Source organism: Anser cygnoides, chromosome 1 (assembly GCF_040182565.1).
Source record: "Anser cygnoides isolate HZ-2024a breed goose chromosome 1, Taihu_goose_T2T_genome, whole genome shotgun sequence".
NCBI lineage: Eukaryota > Metazoa > Chordata > Aves > Anseriformes > Anatidae > Anser > Anser cygnoides.
This window is the reverse complement of record NC_089873.1, coordinates 139,842,038-139,860,586: the sequence shown is the minus strand read 5'-3', so window position 1 is coordinate 139,860,586 and position 18,549 is coordinate 139,842,038. Positions and strand designations below refer to the sequence as shown.

Sequence of the window (18,549 nt, the reverse complement as noted above, 5' to 3'; positions counted from 1 at the left end):
CCAACAAGGCACCAGGCACAAGCTTTCCAGTTCCACCTGTGTGCACAAGTGTCACGAGTGATTTTAGCCACAGAACATACCCGGCACAATGAGAAATACTCTTTGCAAACTGAAGTCATACAATTTTCAAATCCCTTTGAAACAAATGATTTCATATTCTTTAGTGAGGAAACATATACGCATTAAAAGGCAGATTATAGGTATGTTCTCTTAAAAAAAAAAACACCAGTGATTAGCAGTACTACATGCCAATTTGCAAAAACATCCTTGCACGTGGTTGAGGCCTTATTTCCAAGTGCACACTAGGGCCGTTTGAGATGGAGATTAAAAGTACGAAGATACAAAAGCTTCAAATGTAAAGAGGAATCTGTTCTTAGTTTAGGGCAACGATCTTGAATGAAAGGAGACTGTTCGTAGTCAGTAAGATCCACCAGTTCAGGAAGATGACAGGAAATGTCACACTGCATTCATTCTCCTCTTCCTACATGCTCTGGGGCTTGCAGGCTCTAACTGCTCCGGCTGCCTCAGAATAATGCCTGGAAACATCCTCAGCCCATTGAACAAAACGGCAAGCTGCCAGCACGGGAGGAGAAAGCAAGACAGATGGCTGTCCTCCAGTCCATGTTTAGTTTGCGTAGCTGACAGGTCAGAAAAACTGGGTTAGCTTGCCTCTACTACAAATTTCTGTAGCAAAGTTGTACCAGCTGCTATGATGCCCAGACTTGTGGATCCCTTGCTCTCCAACAAATGATTCCTGTGCTGCAACACTCTCACGGATACATGTGAAGTGTATTACGTTTCTATTTCCTTTCCTCCTAAAGTGCCAGAGCTGTCAGCATGTGCTGGGCAGGGACCACAAGCAATTACCTTCTATTTTATGCTGAAGGTCTTATGCCTTCAGGATTGCCTGAAGTTTTTAAGACAGGTGTTAGAAATGCTATCCTTCTATGAGACTTTTTTTTCTCCAAAAAGTATAATGATTAGGTTGAGTATCTGAGCACATACTATTAACCATACCAAACAGGAATATAAACATAGAAGCTTACTAACAAACTTTGTTTCCATTCCTTTTACCTGAAAATACATAAAATTCATCAGTTTTGTGACTTCTGGTTCCAGAACTTCCACTGTTTTCTCATAAATTTCTACTCTGTTAGGCTGTTCGTTGCACTTGACCTGAAGAAAATTAAAGAGATCGTTACACTTACAGCTTTCCCTGACAAAGCCTCACAAACTAAGAATCCAAACAACAACTTCGGAAAATATATTATCATTCTGAAGATACAAATTTAAGGCATAAATTGCTTGGTTTGGTAATTCTATGATTGTTCTCTAAGATACAGTGCATGTTTAAAAAAAAAAAAAGGAATTAAGATTTTTCTAATACCTCACAGCAAATAATTTAGTTTTCAAACACTTCTGTATGGTAAGAACAATATTCTTTCCACATTATTAAGCCATTTGCTCAAAGTCATGCACTAAAATAGGGCCAGAACTAGAAGATAAATCAGATTACTTGATTTCCACTCTAAATATTTAAACTATGGAATAAACCTTGCATTTCAGTGCAAAAATAATTGCATTACACATTCCTTAAAAAGCATGCTGTTGTCAACTCGAGGTTATAATTTTGTTCAGTCTTCTGATGTATCTTAACATTCTTCCCACTCCATGCTTGCACAACCATTCCCAGATACCTGAGGCTGCCTATAGACTTGTCATCTATTCACAGGGGTTTGTTTTCATATACAGATCAAGGAAACACTGCATAGTTGAGATTTAGAAAATGACTGCCTAGGATATCTACAAACCTAAATGCATAACCTAAATGTTAATTATTACTTGCCATATCACATGTTTAACCTGTTCTGAATTTAAATATTTGAGAAAAAAAAAAAAAGGCTAACTGGTTCCCAAGTGATAAAAGACACTACGCTATGGCATGCCAAGCTTGCTAATTCAGGAGTCTGAATTCAGGAACACCATAAATTTCAGAGCTTGTTTAAAAAAAAAATGTATTCAAAACAAGAAAGAAGTTCACATCCTGCATGACAGTTCAGTTTTGATCCTTTACCTGTGGAATGGCTCTTGAGCAGCTTCTCCAGGTGTATAACATTACAGCATATTCCTGACCCTCTTCTAACATTTCATTCTGTAAGAAAGACATTCAGTAATAATTAGGCATTGTAAAACAAAAGGGTTAAATCCACTTGTCTGCCATTGTTCCAAACAAACCTATTTCTCTTATCGGAATGTGTATGTACAAACACATGTATATTACAAACTGAATATGTCATACTACCTGTATGTAAAATAGCATGACCATAATAAATAGGTGCAGCTGGCACATTACATGCATCAGAGCTGTCTGTACCACTGAAATAAACATATTTGAATTAATCAGTTATAGAAACCCAGCTTGCCTATAATCCAACAGATAGAAAAATTCCATCTATTCTCAGTCACGTTTTACCATCCAACCTAATTCTGAGAAAATCTTCGTACCACTTCAGCCAGCAAACACCTATGAGATCACTAGTTGACAACTGCAGCAATTGCACCTACTTACTGATAAGAATCTCCCCAGATCAAATTATCTTTGGCTTTGTTCTTCCCAAAACTAAAGACACTATGATCTATAAATAAAAGCTGGGGACTGCAGGTAGAATGTTCAAGGATGGAAGAATCAGAACATGCAAAGCAGTATCTTAATTTACATGTCCAGGAAGAGGACTGACAACATGCACACAATCAAAAGACGGGTAAGGAGTCACCAGATAATTTTAAAGGTAGACTGGTGTAAATTCACATAGTTTTCAGTAGCATGTAATCAGGTGCTTAACATATCCATTCCACAGTTTGTGAACTAGCTTCTAGAACTACAAGACATATTATTCCTCATTTTTCAAAAGTGCATGAAACAACTGAAAGTTCAGTACAGACAAGTGTTTGCAACCTGTAAGTTCTTTTGTATCCCACAATAGCAATACTGTCAGCAGAGATGGCATTACTAGTATGAAGGCTTATCTTCTGTTGTGGAACTGTTAAAAACCACAGAAGAACTTATACAAAAGCGTGCCAATAAACCACTAACATATACACTCACCACAAAGACCTTATCCAAAAACACGCCAATAAACCGCTAACATATACACTCTAGAGTGAAGAAGCCAACAAAAACCCTTCAACACCACTAACCCGACAGAGAAGCAGAAGAAATTTGGGAGGATGGAAATTTTTAATTTTTCATTTAAGTTACAACAGAAAGCTGCAAACACAACTAACTCGCCTCAGAATACTGGGAAAATGCACAGAGAAAGCAAGAAACTTTTGATCAACGTTGGTTGATCAAGAAAAAAGTAAATTCTAAAATTATCAAGAAGTACATGTACAAAAAGAAATGCCACATGCTTTTTCATCTTATTGCCTCCTCAAAGCGTTGTAGGTAACCTGGATTCATTTTCTGTGACCACAATAACGAAACGCAAGAGGAAATGTTCTTCTCCTTTTATTCCAGGTAAAAGAGAAAGTACGTATCTGAACAACTACTTACCATGCTAGAGTGGACTGTAGCTTGCTCAATATATCTTGCAATACCAGTGACAAATGCATTTCTGTCCTCAAAGTTAGTGTTGAAGTTTGGCTGCAGAGAAAAAAGATAGAATCAAACCCTTGGTGGAGAAAAGAATTTATATATATTGTAAATACAAACATGTTTGTGTTTTGTTTTTTTTTCGATTGCTGTTGTTTTGTTCATTTGTTTGCTTTTTAATAGCGTACACTCATGCAAAAGATCTGCAAAAATACTTTTTCCTAAAATGACCACAGACCTGGTAAAGCAGAGATGATGGTGGGGGTTCAATACATGGTTGCTGATCCGGCAATGGTAACTCTTCCAAGAGATCCACATTGGACAAGGCATCCTCCAGTGTTACTTGAGCAGTCATTTTGCACCTGTGGTTTAAAACAAAACAATATATATATGTGTGTATGTGTGTGTATACATGCATGTACATGTAGAAAAGCTCTGTGAACTCCTACTGTTGGGGGAAATACGCAGTTTCCCATGAATAAAGACATGTACTAGACACCATAATGGAAGGGAAATAGTAAAACTGGAACTCAGTTTTAGCATGCAAGTTTAGAAAAGACTTTTAGGACTGACAACCTCCTCCTTACTTTTATGATTCGAGAAATGTTTCTCCTTCCCCACTGCTGCACACCAGAAATGCAGCAAAAACAGAGGAAAAAATGACCTCGAATGCACAAAACAGAAGTACTGCCCTCAAATCTAACCGTAAGGCCATGTGACGACAACCTGAAGCTGTAAATAAACAAACAAACCACCACCACCAAAAAAAAGCAAAAACAAAAACCAAAGCAAAAGGAAGGAAACGCTCAGAACAGATAAGCTACCTGCCCTCAGAGACCAACCGGTATCCGAAGCTGTAGCGGCAAAACCAACAAACCACAGATGGAGAGAGCTTGCCAGCAAATTCAAACAGCTACCATCGGAAAGATCTGCAGGCCTTTTGCTTCTTGAAACCACCGCTCCAGCTTTGCTTCAAGCCCGAGCACGTGAGGTTTCATTAAAATAAATAAACAAGCAGCATCCTTATCATGCAGTTTGCAATCCCTGCTGAAAAATGATGAAGGACTGGACTGACAGGAGTGCTCACTGGCAGAGCTGCCCTGGGACGCTTGCCCAACACCATCCCACACCCAGCTTGAGCTTCTTCACATCCACCATGGTTATTCCCAATGAGAGGCAGGTAAAAAAACATGGCATCTTCCCTCTGATAAATAAACAAATGTCAAAAAAAAAAAAATCATGTCCGGGCACAAGTCCAGTGAGGAGGTTGAACTCTTTAACAGTTTTAGCCTGAAGGCAATGGATGAGAGTTGCTAAGAAGTCAGAGCACCGCAAATAAACGTTATTTTAATATTTTTGTTCTGAGTATCTATAGATGAAGCCTTAGCTAAAATAAAAGCCAACGCGCTTTACCTGCAATAGTTTAACTGAGAGGCTCCTTCCAACTTGAAACTTCCCCTCCCCACAGACTCACTACCAGAGCAGAAATCCCCACTTGCCCAGCTCCCTCCGTGCTGCGGCATGGGACAGGTGAACAGCCACAAACCGCTACAAAAACCTCCTCCACCCATACTCAAAACCCATAGAGAAATAAGGGTTCCCCATTTCAAGCTAAAAGTTACTCCACTTAACCACATAAAGGGGAGTTGTCACTTTATGGAAGAAAAGTGACAAGGTGCTCTGACTCAGTCCATACATCCTCACCAGCACTTGTAAGGATGTTTGGAGCACTGTGTCCAGTTCCGGGTCCCCCAGTACAAGAGAGACAAGGATGTACTGGAAAGAGTCCAGCACTGGGCCACCAAGATGATCAAAGGGCTGGAGCCCCTCTCCTATGAGCAAGCTGAGAGAGCTGGGGCTGCTCAGCCTGGAGGGGAGGAGGCTCACGGGGATCTCATCGGTGCCTACAAACACCTGAAGGGACAGTGCAAATAAGATGGAGCCAGGCTCCTTCCAGTGGTGCCCAGTGCCGGGACCAGAGGCCCTGGGCACAAACAGGAGGCTCCCTCTGAGCACCAGGAGCACTTCTGTGCTGTGCGGGTGAGGAGCCCTGGCACAGGCTGCCCAGAGAGGCTGTGGGGTCTCCTCCTTGGGGATCTCCAAAAGCCGCCTGGAGATGGGCCTGGGCAGCCTGCGCTGGGTGGCCCTGCTGGGGCAGGGCTTGGGGCTGGTGGCCTCCAGAGGGCCCTGACAGCCTCAGCCACTCCGTGTTCCTCCACCTCAAACACATCCCAGTTCCCCAGCACAGAAGAGAGCCAAGAATATAAATACCCGGAAAGTAAATTTAAAATATTAACCAAAATATAAGCAAAACCCAAATCCCTTCTCACTTACACTGCCACCACCTATTTAACAGCACACTTTAGAGAAACCCCTCTCAGCAGGCGGGACGTGTGAGGCAGGGGAACAAAGGCTTCCTGCTGCCCCTGGACTGTGAGAAGAAATACAGGACAGCGCATTTTTTCCAAGCCCTTCGGCATGATTTCACAAAGATAACTCAGCATTTCTGGAACCAGGAGAACGTAACTAATGGCGTGCAGACTGTTACAAAGGCCGTGTTTTAAGGTCGCTCACGGCCTCATTTGGTAATTTTGATCCGCATGCCTGGTGCTTGGTTGGCCAAGCCAGCATTTCAGCGCACCAGTTCCCCGCTTTTTTATTCTATTATCTAGCAAGACGTGAAAGAGGAAGAAGCTCCTTCCTGCCCATCTCTGACACATCTGCAGACGTGGCGAGGGACCGGCTCTGCTCGCCCTCAGCCCCTGGGACCGAGCAGCAGAGGCCTGAGAGCAGCGAGAAGGCCAGGGCCGCAAAAGCTCCTGATGCATGAGCCCTACGACCCGGGCAGCAAAGATTTTCTTCAACGTTGCTTCCCCCCCACTTCCTTTTTTCCTGCTGATGTTAATAAAACCAGCTCCAAAAGACAAAAGTTATTTATAATGTACAAACACGAATGGCTGGCAAAAACAGGTTTGGGCTTCCCCCCCCTCAAGTATCAGGAAAATTAAATTAAGGAAGCTAAAATTCCCAAGACACGAAACTGGATGGTTTTGCTTCCTTGAGACTCATTCAGTCTGAGTGAAGTTACAGGTGAAATTACCGGGCAGCAGCACCAGCATTTTGGCAGAGAACATAAGAAACTTCAAAGACCTCCTTAAAAAATCATAAGCCAGTCTGATTAGGAGTTTACCTAAATGAGAACAAATTAAAACACCATAGTTACTCTGATAATTATAGTTATACGAGTCAATTTACCCAAGGTGTGAGGTTTACTTTCTTACTACATTCCTGTGATGCTGTGTTTTCAGCTTTGCACCTACCTGAGGTTTTCCAGGATTGTTTTTCTCAAGTAGAAGACATGTATGAATTACTTTTGAAGTTATCCTTTTTTTTTTTTTCTTTCCCTTGTTGTGATCTTTGCATCACAACCCAGCATTACAGCACTAAAGTCAAAATGCATTCCAGGAACACGTTTTCCTAGAAGTATACAACTTAATAAAAACAAACAAGCATTCATTACCTTTCATCCTCCCTCCAGGAGAGGGACTCCCACGCACCTACATGCTGGTTAGCTAGATGTTGGTGTCTGATGAGCACACTCAGCTTCCTAACTGAGACAGCAGCGTCTGGGCCGATTCCCAGCCTCTTTTTCTGGATTTCAAACCCAGCACACTAAAAATCTCTGTCTCCTGTACAGAAAAGCTTTAGTCTTACAGTGCAAAGTCCCATCACGTCCAAAGGTAAGAGGCATCAATCACAGGGTTTTCTTTAGGGAAACTTTGTGTATGCTAGCACAAGGTCACTGACTAGCTTTAATTAAGATATGCTTCTTCTCTTTCATTGCTGAAGTAGACAAGCATTGGCCTGACCTGCCCAGAAAAGCTTATGCTACAGAGCGTACTGTGCTGTCTCCATGACATTTGTCCACAAGACAAACAAAACCAGGAAAGGCAGCAGACCTTGAAGCTCCTTTAGCATTATTTACATTTTGATCTGACTTAGGAACTTGCTTATTATTCGGCAACGTATTCAGACAAAAGGTTTGCTGATCTATCTTAAGTGTCATCATTCTGTACATCGTTCACAGTCATGCAGTGGCATGGCACACAGTGCCCTGCTCAACATTGCTCTGATATTTAGAGATGAGGTCGATCCTAACAGCAATCAATACGCCTGTTCCACATCTCCATCCCTACAGAATAACATAATTGCATAAGATTAATTCCAAGCATATCAGAAAATGCCCAGCATGCACTTTTCAGCTTGCTCTTTAGGCCCTTCTGAAGTTTCAAACTATTTGGAATAAAAAATAAATAAATAAATCCCGTAATTTCCTCCTGTGTCTTTCTTTTGAACAGCAACAACAAATCAGAAGTTACCAGAAGAAAATAATAAAAAATAGAATGTAAGGACTGAGAAATCAGAGGGTAGAGAAAAGTGCATTAACTCCACAATCACTATGAAAAAAACGAAGACTGCTGTAATACAATTCCACTTTCAAGCTCAAAATTTTAAAAATAAACAAACAAAAAACCACCCAAATCCTAAGGAATTAAGGAGGCAGGAAAAAAAAAACACATAAAAACACCACCTTTGAGTTTTTAAGATTTCTCCCAGTGACAGAGTTATGCAAGGCAAACTATTTATCAAGCAGAAGATAAGCGACAACTCACAAATAGTCTATAAATACCTAAAACAGGAAAACGTTGGTAGATGATAGGAGATAGCTCTTAAACATGTCAGCAACAGCACCCGAGATCCAGAGGATGTAACTTGTAGCTGGCAACTAAGTCTTAAAAAAAAAAAAAAAAAAAGAAAAAGAAGGGTAAAGCAAATGAACTTAAGTAACTGTAGGCTTCCTGAGACCTCCTTGTAAGCGCAGAAATTACCAAGCAGTTCCTTTTAAGCTTCTGCCACAAAACATTTGGGCAAGACTTCCCCCAGGAACAGCCTCTAATGGCCTTCAGGATCTATCCATCTGAACTTTGCAAGGACACTGACTGTCAACATGAACAGTTCAACCTCCTAACCGGGCTTGGTGATCTACTTACAGATGAAGAACAAAGCCCTTCTCCGCAAAAAGTATTCGATAAAAATCGTTGCCTGTTAGGTAGGAGCAGAGTGTGCAGCACAGGACGTGTGACGAGCAGGGGTTCAGCACCACCTCCACGCCTGGTCAAAACCGAGCCACCCCGCTGACGGGCTGCTTGCACGCACTCGCTGATCTGCAGCTTCACGTGGCATCTGGGAGACAGCTGCGCTAGAGAGCTGCAAGAGGTGCAGCGTATCTGTTTTTCACTTCTGCCTGAGGTTTTTTCCTCCCAGTTTAACAAGGTTGCCAGAGCACCCAGAGGTCGACGTGCTGCTCTCTTCCCTGTGTGCACTTTCTGGCATCTGGTTTCTATCGAAGCCATGAGCTCCAGGAACTGTTGCAGATGCAGTAACATGCCTGGATCTTTGCTTGAATACTGCACCATTTCTGTCAACCATGCATGGCTTTACAAACTACACAAGTCAGACCACAGGGACTCATCTGTATCTACACCAGTATCTTAAAGACTTATCTCAAAAAAAAAAAAAAAGAAAGAAAAGTACTTATTTTCATTTAACCGTGAGTTCTGAGCATGCTTGAACTTTTAAAAGCATGAATCCATCAAAAATACAGTTATGCTTCAAACAGCCTGACAGCTGTGAAATCCACAAATGCATTTAAAAAAGGAAGTGATATAAATAAAAACTTCCTTAAAAAAATATTTCTTATCCAAAAAAACTGAAGAATCATGCAAAAGTCTGAGATAAATAAGGGTGGCTTTAAATGACTTATCAAAAAACTGCTGGATTACACAAGCTCTAGAAAATTTTATGATTTCACAGACGAGAACACTGTTATATCTGACTGAAGGCAGGTGCTGGGAGGGGATTCCCTGTGCCTTTTTGCAGTCCACTGGACACATTTTTTCATTTTGTTTTTGAACAGACGCACTGCATCTCCAAGTGCTTGTGCATGTTCCCAGGCTCAAAATAAAACAAGGAGGAAGTCTGTCTGCACTTTAAACAGCACTTCCTTTGACACTGGCTCTTTTCTTTCCTAAGTCTCCAAAAGCATCTTTGAATTGCAAATTAAACCAGGAGTCTTAAACTAAGCCTAGCACGGATTCCGAAAATTACGATTGCAGTGCAATCTGTGAATTGAAATACCTTTGCATGAGTTGTTTTGATTTTTAAAAATAGGCTTAAAAAAGCTTACCCTACTTTACAGGGCAGGATGCAATGATGAAAATCGGATAATTCTAAGTGCAGCAGCTAAGGAAGGGGAAAAGAAGCACATCCTCCAAAAAAGAGGCACGAAGGTATTCAAGCAGACCATCCACAGTAGGAGAGAAATTAAAATAGGCATAAACTTAAAAAGACAAGCGAGTGATCTAATGAACTGGGACCTCAGCAAACTCCATAGGAATCAGTGACAACACTCCCACAGGAACAGGCTGGCTCTAGGCAGCCGGTGTTCAGTTCTATCCCTATAGCAACGCAACATTTTTCTCATTTCTTCCGTTCCCTTGTGCCATTCTTGCATGTTATTGGCTTGCAGAAAATCAATTGGATCATTTTTCTATGAAGATAAATTGATTCAATATTCCTCGTAATGTTCCAACAAGTTAAACCATGAGACCGAACACAAAAGGCCCTTATGAAGGCAAGAGCTAACAAAAGGGACTGATTTTCTCTTCCAAGAACAGTACAGCAACAACTGTGATCCTCACTTTTCTTTCAAACTTCCAAGATCTCTTTCAAAATTTTACTTTTAGTTTTCTTTTAACTTAATTATGTTTCAAAATTGGCAGCTGATCAACTGTGGATCTATCGATTCAGACTGAGCAGAAGTGATTTTAACAAATTGATAACTAAACTGCTTTAGAGAACAGCAATATGCTGGATCTGTCCCGTCTGAATGCTCTTTTTCAGTGCTCTGACGGCAGGATCTGCCTTTTTGCGAAGGGGATTAATGCAGTGTGGGTTTGGGGTGTTTTTTTCAGGATTGGAGCTCCTCTTCGTTCCTAAGCAACAGTTTTGCATAAGCTGAGGGAGCAAAGAAAAAGTCCTTTCACTTCATTTACTGACCCACCTTATTAAAGTAAGGGGCAGAAGGAAGCGAACAGCAGCTGACAGTCCTTTCTGCAACAGATCTGACACGCAGTTAAGCTTTCATAAAGTCTGTATTTGGAATAAAAAAGGCTCAGGAAGTGTAAAAAGGAAAATAATAAAAAATAAAAAAACACAAGACAATTATCCCCCGCCAGCAGCACAGCAAACCCCGGAGGAACGGTCCCACAACAGCCGCAGTTAATTCAGTATTAGACTCTTGCGGGGTGGCTCACATTTCCTGCCCCGGCATTGCAAGGGTGCAGAGGAGGAACCAGGCAAAAGCGGGCAAACCCTTCTTTATTAAGATAGCCTGCAGCTATCCCGTGCAGGTAAATACCTCATAACTTTGTTATTTACACCACTGAACTCCCCTTTCTTTAAGCAATGTCCAGGTGCTCAGCGACAGCATCCTCAGCCCCACCGACACCGAACTCGGTGCGGTGCCGGATGCTCGGGGAAGCAGCCGCTGCGCCACGCGCGTGGAACCCAAAACCCACGCTGCCGTGAGTCAGGACCGTCCCTCCCTCCCTCCCCCCCCGCCACGGCACCACCAAGGTCAGGAGGACGCCGCTGCCAACACCGCGGTCAGCGAGACGAAGCGGCTGCTGGCTGACACACGCAGCAGCAGGCAGCTGAGAATCAGTCACGCTTGTGGAGGAATTGCAGGCGTCCCCCCTCCAGAGCTACCAGCCTCCTACCGTGGTCTCACGGCCTAGCAAGTCAGCCGAAGGGAAGGCTTATCTCTGCGCTGGGCCGGCAGCAGCGCGTGGCTGGGCGCACGCCGCCCCTACAGCAGCAGTACCTGCAGCAGACAGCTCACAGTTGCTGGGTGTTTCAGCGGGCAGCCCGGCGAGCACTGCCACGCATCCTGGAGCCCTGCGGGAGAGACGCAGCACCCTGATGATCAAACCTAGGGTCGGATCCTATCCCCACGCGTGAATCTCAAGCGCAGCGTGACCCACACGCTTCGAAAATGGGAACCTGGTTCTGCTCATCGCTGCCCGTTTTGTTTGTAAATCCATAACAAGGGCACGGCAGGGGCCCAGCCCTGCAACTCCTCGCTCCGAAGGAATCCCACGCACGTGGACAAGGAGGGAAGGCCTGTCCCTGCGGCCCGGGCTGCAGCACGCAGCTGCTCTGCAACAGCACTTGCACGACAGGAATTCACAGGTGTTTTCCTTGGTTTGGCTTATCTGTGTAACTCCGCCTCAAGCCCAAAATACAAGCCCCTCTGTCTAAAAAAATAATAAAAAATACATACCCACTACTAGTGGGGCTGGATGGCTGAGGAGGCTTGTGTTGATTTGCTCATTAATTCTTACCAAGCTGAGTGTGTGAATATGAAATTAAAAAATTAATGAATCTTCAACTTATGCACATATTAAAAACCCTTCTGCAGTATTTACCCCCTCCTCAGGACAGAAGGAAGTTGAAGCTCTATCCTCTCACTCTAGGTTAGGTTCTGCTGCACTCATTTCCCTCACCCCTTTAACACTCTCTGATGCTACGTCTTTGAATTGCAGCAAGCGCAACTTACGTTTTGCTGTCCTTTGACTTCCAGTTCTTTCTTTTGATTGCTTCTTGGCTAACTCCCCTTCCCTTTTTCATGTGCTTTTCCTCTCACACAGTTCACTCCTCCCCTGTTGGTCTGATCTTCTCTTCTTGTTTTGCTGCGTTGGGCATTTTTCCGTATCTCCTGCAGCTACTCTCAATTTGCGTGTTTTCCACGCTGGTGTTTCAGATTCCTCCTGCTGCTGCAGGAGCTCTGTAAACCAGCTCCTGCTCTGCCACGCAGATGTGTTAGGAGGCAATGCTGCTCGGCGTTGCTTTGGGAACACCTAAAACTTGGCACAGCAGCTACGCACTAAAGCACTGAACTTAAGGCATGCTCAGCAGCCTCATTTCTCAGCAAGGAGAAGATTCCCAATTTAAGAATTCTGCAAAGTACAAAGAAAAAAAACAGCAAGAACCACCATGACCCCAGAAAGAAGAGGAGAAAGCGGGTGTGCGTTCCTCAGACACAGCACCTTTCGTCCTGAGGAAAGACTGCTGGCACACGTTGCTCACGAAGTGCCCATTCCACATAGGTTCGGTGGGTTATCCTTATCCAACGACACGTTGCTGTTATTTTAATCAAATGAGGGTGCACCTGCACACAGACACTGAAAGTTGCAGGCAGGATGGTGGGTAGAGCACCAGTCTGCCATGCTACAGGTGAGGGAAATGACCCACAAGGACTGAACAACTGACTGAGTCTGGATGGAGTCTTTCCATTTCGGTCCAAGCAATAACACAACCCCTCTTGTTAAACAAACCGCTTATTTAAGCATGTAAGGTCTTGAACCATGCTTTGATTTCACAAGATCAGGGGCCGGGGTGGGGAAGAAAACATTGTTTTCCTCCAGGGAGAGGGGGATGCACTCTTTCCAAGTCATTTTCCAGACGCGGCTTCTGGAATCACTACCTAGCACATCAACTCTTAAGGCTCATGTCAGGGAACCACAGAATGGTTTGGGTTGGAAGGGACCTTAAAGCCCACCCAGTTCCAACCCCCTGCCATGGGCAGGGACACCTCCCACCAGACCAGGTTGCCCAAAGCCCCATCCAACCTGGCCTTGAACACCTCCAGCGATGGGGCACCCACAGCTTCTCTGGGCAACCTGGGCCAGGGCCTCACCACCCTCTGAGTGAAGAATTTGTTCCCAATATCTAATTTAAATCTACCCTCTTCTAGTTTAAAGCCATTCCCCCTTGTCCTGTCACTCCACTCCCTGACAAAGAGTCCCTCCCCTGCCTCCTGTAGGCCCCCCTTAGGTACTGGAAGGCCACAGTGAGATCTCCCAAGAGCCTTCTCCATGTCCTAACATAGTGCTGGCTTTGAAAAACAAGTGTTTAGTGTTTTTTTCTAAAACCAACAGCACTATTTATTTTTCTTACACTTTCTACTGTATTCGTTCATAAAAGCATTACAGAGACTCACCACTGATGACCATTTGTAGAAGCAGTCATCTAAACAGCGTAAGTCTACACTTTCTCTAAAATATTAAGATGCCTTTGGGTGGAGTAAGGGGAGGGGAAAAGGCATTTTATGCTCCAATTGAGTAATTCTTGGCTTTAAAAACGTGTTTGGTCGTTCTATCACCTCCTGATCAACACTCCAGAAAAGCAGACCTGCAGAAACAAGTCCTGTGAGAGGCCTGCTGAGGGAGACGCCACTAAACTGGAAAAAATTTAATTCCCAGTGTCCAGTCCAAGTACAACATACTTGTGCGATTCGCTCCACAACGAGTGGAGTCACGGCTTCGTCAGCAATCAGCACTCACAAAATGGGCAACGGGGCACATCACAGCCTGCTGGCCTGGCGCTTGCTCCTAACAAAAGTCGAACCTTAAGTCCCAGCTACTTACATGTTAGTGTTACCCAGTTATCTGAAATAAGAAAAGCATTAAAGGTAGTAGGTAAAATGAATACCCTTCACCTCTCGTGAAGGGTATGCATTTCAAGCTGTGCCAGGGCACCTCTCCCAGCAATGTGCCTGCAGGACCAGGGAGCAGCTGCCCAGCCCGAGGACCATCACATTCGCCTTTACTTCTCTCACACGCCTCCTGAGAAGAGATGCAAGTCACATCAGTGCATCACCCATTCATTTTATCACTGCAAAGACAGATGATGTTGATTAATGCGAGTACACTTAAAACGAGAAACCAATGCACACTGCGAGCTATCAGTGTTACGCAGCAAAGTACACCCCTGAGCCCTATAAACGAAACGTCAGCCTCTGAGGCCAAATGAATAGCACGGAAGAATCCTAAGCTGATGTCTGTAGCTTAAAATACAAGTAGCACCACTACTAAATTCTCAGTGCGTTTTTGTGGGAATACAATCACATTTCACAATTTTGAAATGTCCTTCTTTGGTGTTCCTGTGCCAGAGCTGCACACATCCACAAAAAAAAAAAAAAAGCCAAATATAGGTAGCTTTATTTATATAAAGTAATGGTGTAGTCAAAAACTACCAAAATACCCCAATATACCCCCAAATACCAATACTCCAAAATACCTTTAGTCTATCAGAGGCCACTTATAACAAGTTATATGTTCTGCATATCAGGGGTTTCCAAACCCATTCTATTTACTTCTTGCTCTCAAATTACCAAGTGATCTAATCGAGAGCATGTCCAAGGGGAAACTCAGAAGCATTTAAATGAATCACATTCCCATGTGCACGCATGGATCCATCCGAACCACTTCGCTGGCCATTTGTGCTCAGTTTGTGTCAAGCTCCTGCAGAACCCCTACAGAAACAAGCACCTAATGCAGTTCATGAGCAACTGCTTACTGAGTTGGGGCTTGCCATAGTAACCACAGCTGTTTAAAAATATATAGACAACAAAAATTCAGAAACTCTCACTGTTGCTGTTTCAAGAGAAGCCAAGCCAATCATATCTTGACTTCTGATTCACTACGGTGTAACACACTGCCCAACATTAAAGTTTACTTTTACTTGTTGGTACAGTAAAGGAACCACATTAAGAATTTGCCCCGAGAATGCGGAGCAATGACTGTAAAATGAAATTGTCTTGACTCATACATAAATGCATGTGGAAATTATCCTAAAATTAATTTTCTCTGGTATAACACTGCAAGTGATTCTAGCAGCTTTCTGGCCAACTGATGAATAAAACTGAATCCACGAAAAGGAGCTTTGTAAGGGTTTTTTGTTCTGTCTTATGTAACTTTGTAGATCCGGCACAACTGCCCCGAAGTCTCCACTCTTTAAACAAGCCTTGATCTGAATGTCTCAGAAGTTCTTCTCATGCATAAATAAATAAATAAATAAATAAAAATAACCTTCTTCTCAGAATCATCAGACTTTTATGTAAAGATCATGACGCCTGCTCTCAGGAACTTGTCACCTTCCAAGATACCTCTCTTTCAGAGAGAATAAAGAAAGCATTAAACAAAACTGAGCAGCATATCAGACAAACTTCTAATATAATCGTGCAGCTAGAACAGGTATCTCTTAATTATTTAATTATACTTTAAGGTCTGTGTAGTTGGTCAAGAGAGATTGTGGGTTCAAGCCTAGGGGCAGTTTTCCACCTAGAGCAAACTGAAAAAATGAGGATTTTGTTAACAAATGCTCTAGATAGCATATGTACATTGTGCACTAAAGAGCTACAATTTTTTGTAAGTCAAACAGGCATTCAGGAGTTAAGAAACGAAGAGTATGGATTGTTTGTGGAACGTTCCCTTTCTCATATGGATTTTTAAAAACAAGTTTCACGATTCAAATCCCTTTAATAGATAACACAATATTCAGACCTCAGTTAGAAGAGGTCTGAACACATCTCAAACACTGCTCCACTCTCCACCTCATCACCCTGAACAAGAGCTGACCAAACCCAAGGTCTGCAAACAACGCGGTCTTACACTTCTTCATCAGTGATGAAGTTCAGGGGAGGCCCTGGGTTGGTTTTTGTTTGTTTTTGTTGTTGTTTGGAGTTGGTTTTGGTTTGTTTAAGACTCTAGGAGGTTTTTCATTTAAAATTAAGGGAAAAAAATCCGGTGCAACAATCTGAAAACTAGAAATTACAGGGATATTCTATCAATTGCATCATTACCCTTTAAAGGAAAAAAAAAAATTGAACTGCACATTTCCTCGAGCAAGCTTTGATGCTGCTGCACTTGAGCCTTCCTGCTGTACCCCGATATTCTGCAGGCTGTTTCCAAATATCTCTTCCTCCTCCTCCTCCTTCTGGGCAGCCACAGCAACGCTGGCTGCCCGTACCAGCCAGGCTTCACGGACCAGTTGTTTGGGAATGCTAAAAAGTCTTTTACATTAGGTCAGGAGGAAAGAGACAAGAAGAGTTTCTGAAAGGGTAAAAAGCAGGAGTTAGGTAAAACTAAGAAGCAAGAACCTTTGTGAGGACTGGCAGCACGGCTTTGAGCACAGAGCGTACCGACTCAGCCTGTGCATAAAGCTGTTTGTACACACGCAACTGATACCAACGTAATGCGGGAAACAAAAAGTTATCTTAGGGTATTATTAGAAGCTCCGCTCTGAAAAACACACTAACCAGGGACACCGCACGTGGAAGTTTTCAGTAAGTTAATACAATTGTGACAAATAATGGGAATGCAATAAGGACCTCGCTCATTAGAGAGCCTAACCTAAGCTTTGCATCTCCCACAGTTTACAGCAGCGTGCTGTAGGACCGCGTAATTAAGGAGAAACCCTTCCAGGCAGCTTTCCTCCCCGAAAGGGGAGCCACCACTCCGGGCAGGCTCCAAGACGACTTTCCTGTAGCACGTCTCCCTGGCATAAATAACAATTTACATGTCTAAATGCCACTCAAACCTACCATCAGACGGCGCAGGAATAAAAAAGCAAGGCAGCGAGAGCTTACCGAAAGGTACAGACGCTTCACGGAGCTGCTGAGGAGCTGGAGGAACACCTCATGGGGTGAAAGAAATACTCGAAGGGATGAAATGCGTTTCAGTCCCCGTCTGTCAGAAACACATCTGAGGTGTGTACAAGATGTCCAAGAGCAGCACGCCACCACCCAGCAACCCCTTTATGCCGCTGTTTTCACTGACACATCACTCCTTTAACTGGATAAAGCTCGACTTCCCCAAAAGCCCTACCCTATGGCTGCAGACCGACGGGATCGCCCCCTTGATGGGAAGAGCAGGGTGGACTTACACACGATTTTTGCTTGCTCCTGAGGGGTTTCCCCCACCCAACCCGCTAGGGGACAGCCCAGGAAGCAAAACCCGAGCCCTCACGACGGATCACGGTCGCCGAGGCGAGAATTTGGACTTTCTGCACTAAGCGAGGAAAAGGCCGGCTTTTAGGCGCCCACCCGCGAGCAGCAGGCGCGGCCCGCCGCACTACGAGAAACGGGGACGCCGCGAAAATAAAGTAAAATAAACTAAAAGCCCCCAAACGAGGCCACCTCCCGCCGCGGGTGGAAGGGGCACGGCGCCCGTAAGCCGGGCAGGGGGCGAGGCCGCACCCGAGGCGCCGCCGCCGGGGCCCGCAGCCCGGGGCCGCCCCCGGTCCGCAGCCCGGGGAGGCTCCGCCGCCGCCACCGCTCTCACCCGCTGGGCGCTGCCGGCTCCGGGGGGCCCGGCCCGGCTCCGGGGGGCCGAGAGGGGGGCTTCAGGCGGGCGGCTCCGCTCCTGGGCCGCGCCGGGCGGGGAGTTTCCTGCCTGAGTCACCGGGAGCGGGAGCCGCGCAGGGAAACACCCTTCCTGCCGCTCCAGCTCCTCCTCCTCCTCCTCCTCGTCCCGCCGCCGCGGCCCTTTCTCCCTGCCCGGCCCTCCGGTTCGGCCTCCCCTGACGAGATGAGGGTGTTGGCTGGAGCTTCTGTTGTGTTTACACACAAAAAGGCAGCGCCCGCCTCGGGGCCATACTCAAAGGGAGAGCCTGGGCCACCCCCCGGCCCCCCCGTGTGTAAAATCAACGCCTCGGTTTCTTTTTTTCTCCTTCCACTTTACCTCTTCGGCAGTAAGGGTCAAGGATCGGACCTGAAAGAATGAGAGGGGAGGCACCAGAAAACCCCTTAAGGATATTTCCTCTAGGTGGTGCTCACGTACGGCCCTCGTCCCGGCTGAAACGCCCCGGCTACTGGGAACTAAAAGCAGGAAAACCCAGAACAGCGATTTTCGCTGGGTGGCGACAACCTCCCTGCTGTGTTTTTTCTGTAAAACGCACGGTGGACTTGCTCATTTTAAAAGCTGCTTACGTTTTTTTCCACTTCACGTTCTCCCATTTCGAGTTCTGGTTCTTCAAGATTCATCAAATGAACA

At 44.6% G+C, this 18,549-nt stretch overlaps 1 protein-coding gene across 7 annotated transcripts in view; it reads right to left on the bottom strand.

The window, feature by feature from the left end:
• Positions 1–18,259, bottom strand: part of CYFIP1 (cytoplasmic FMR1 interacting protein 1) — a 73,538-nt gene extending 55,279 nt beyond the window's left edge. Inside the window, exons 1-6 of one of the 7 annotated variants that reach the window (XM_048051194.2) lie at positions 17,839–18,032; positions 17,145–17,244; positions 3,831–3,954; positions 3,554–3,643; positions 2,075–2,152; positions 1,075–1,176 (exon numbers count right to left, since the gene is read on the bottom strand). In XM_048051194.2, the coding sequence (XP_047907151.1) occupies positions 1,075–1,176; positions 2,075–2,152; positions 3,554–3,643; positions 3,831–3,947 (387 nt within the window). In that variant the 5' untranslated portion in view covers positions 3,948–3,954; positions 17,145–17,244; positions 17,839–18,032. Of the gene's footprint in view, positions 1–1,074; positions 1,177–2,074; positions 2,153–3,553; positions 3,644–3,830; positions 3,955–8,282; positions 8,381–8,643; positions 8,830–12,272; positions 12,297–17,144; positions 17,245–17,838; positions 18,033–18,237 lie in introns of those variants that run through there. The other 6 variants (XM_013180689.3, XM_048051193.2, XM_048051191.2 and 3 more) reach the window with 6 other exon arrangements.
• Between the last annotated feature and the right edge of the window lie 290 nt (positions 18,260–18,549).